This window comes from Equus caballus, chromosome 7 (assembly GCF_041296265.1).
Source record: "Equus caballus isolate H_3958 breed thoroughbred chromosome 7, TB-T2T, whole genome shotgun sequence".
NCBI lineage: Eukaryota > Metazoa > Chordata > Mammalia > Perissodactyla > Equidae > Equus > Equus caballus.
In genome coordinates, this window is record NC_091690.1 from 77,186,460 (window position 1) to 77,188,468 (window position 2,009).

The 2,009-nt window shown below is 39.8% G+C and overlaps 1 protein-coding gene across 1 annotated transcript; it reads left to right on the forward strand.

Moving 5' to 3' along the window:
• Nucleotides 1–765: 765 nt before the first annotated feature.
• OR52H20 (olfactory receptor family 52 subfamily H member 20) lies at nt 766–1,716 on the forward strand. The gene has a single exon (XM_001499287.2). The coding sequence runs from the start codon at nt 766–768 to the stop codon at nt 1,714–1,716; it is 951 nt and encodes a 316-aa protein (XP_001499337.2).
• Nucleotides 1,717–2,009: the final 293 nt, after the last annotated feature.

The following is a 2,009-nucleotide window of genomic DNA, read 5'->3' on the forward strand; positions in this document are numbered from 1 at the left end:
ATTGTATAATGTCGCCGGGAGAGTGGGCTCCTCCTTCTGCAACTGTCTTCTGTGAGGGTTGAGAGGAGGGTTCTATCTTCCTTCCATGAGACAAATCTAATATAGTAAGTTGTTGGAGAATGTATTTTCTTGTAAACTTCTCCAACCTAGGAATATCTAAAGTGGCAGATTAAACCAATTAAATCTTAGATTTTAGAGAATAATATTTTTGTCACCTCTTTATGTTTGTGAACTTTTCTATAACACTAATGAGAGCCAGGGCAGATGTTCTAGTGTGGAGAGAAGAGTAAAGAAGAAAAGAGACAGCATGGTGAGCTTTGGTTTTAGACATTGAGCCTGCCTTCTTTCAGCCCCTTGAGATCCTTGAGTTCTTATTCCAGTTCACCGGAGCTGGGACTTCACATTGAACTTTGCTCCAAACCCCTCACTAGCAATCATTTCTCTGCCTAATATTATTTTGTGCACATATTTTTAGAAAACTTCCTGGGCTGCTTATAGCTAGGCAGGATAGTATTCAGAATTATATGACTGTGTCTCTGGGAAAAATTATTTCAATACCACTTCTTTTATGACAGAATTGTGGATAAAAATTTGGCAGATATTTATTAGTAAAGAGAAAAGAAGACGGATAGTTTAGTACTTTCCACAGCTGAAAGTGATGGCATGATACTGGAGAAAGCACAGAGGTGGACAACTGTAAATCATTGTTACAATCAGCTGTGAAATTTTTATTTTCAGTCTATGAGACACATCCAATCCAAGACCATGATGGCCACATTCAACTTGAGCAGCTTCAATTCAGGCCCATTCATCCTACTGGGAATACCAGGGCTGGAGCAGTTCCACATCTGGATTGGGATTCCCTTCTTTATTATCCACCTTGTGGCCCTTGTGAGCAACAGTGCCCTTCTCTACCTTATTTACATGGAGCGCAGACTTCACGAGCCCATGTTCTTTTTCCTCTCCATACTGGCTGCTACAGATCTCATCCTGTCTAATACATGTGTACCCAAAACCTTCAGCATCTTCTGGATAGGTCCCCAGGAAATAACCTTTCCTGGATGCCTTACTCAGATGTTTTTTCTCCATTACAGCTTTGCCATGGATTCTGCTATTCTGCTGGCCATGGCATTTGATCGCTATGTTGCTATTTGCTTCCCTCTAAGATACACCACTATTCTCACCCGTCAGATTATTACTAAGATTGTAATTGGTATTGTCAGCAGGAGCTTTTGTATCATCTTTCCATGTGTGTTCTTATTAAAGCGACTGCCTTTTTGCCAAACACTCATCATTCCCCACACATATTGTGAGCACATAGGTGTTGCCCAACTTGCCTGTGCAGATATCTCCATCAACATCTGGTATGGCTTTGCTGTTCCTATAGTGACTGTTACATCAGACCTAATCCTCATTGGCATCTCCTACGCTCTTATCCTTCATACTATCTTTAACCTTCCATCCCAGGATGCCCGCTGGAAAGCCCTCAACACATGTGGTTCCCACGTTTGTGTCATTCTTATATTCTACACACCAGCCATGTTCTCTGTCCTCACCCACCGTTTTGGTCACAATATTCCTCACTCCTTCCACATACTGATTGCCAACCTCTATGTAGCCATCCCTCCTGCACTGAATCCAATCATTTATGGGGTGAAGACCAAGGATATTAGGGAAAAAATCATCCTACTCTTTTTTCTTAGAGGGACTAAGTGACATTAGACTGAGAGCTTGGAAAAATAAACAGATAACTATATTGATTTTGGAATGCATTTCATTTTTTAAAGCTAGAATATCTATAATAGTGACTTAAATATATATGAAATCCTAGAAATCCACTATGAGTTGTAGGAATCAATGAGAGAAGATAAGGAGGTACATGTCAAGAGAGGCAACAAAAAAAAGTTGAAGAAGATATATCTGCATGAAAAGATAGATCAGAGGGAAATTTCCATCTTATTTTGAGATAGATTTCTAAGACTTATGGGATATGATGTTGATCATATATA

Excerpts from the sequence above, each read along its gene's own strand:
- OR52H20 (XM_001499287.2), top strand. The coding sequence starts at position 766 with ATGATGGCCACATTCAACTTGAGCAGCTTCAATTCAGGCCCATTCATC.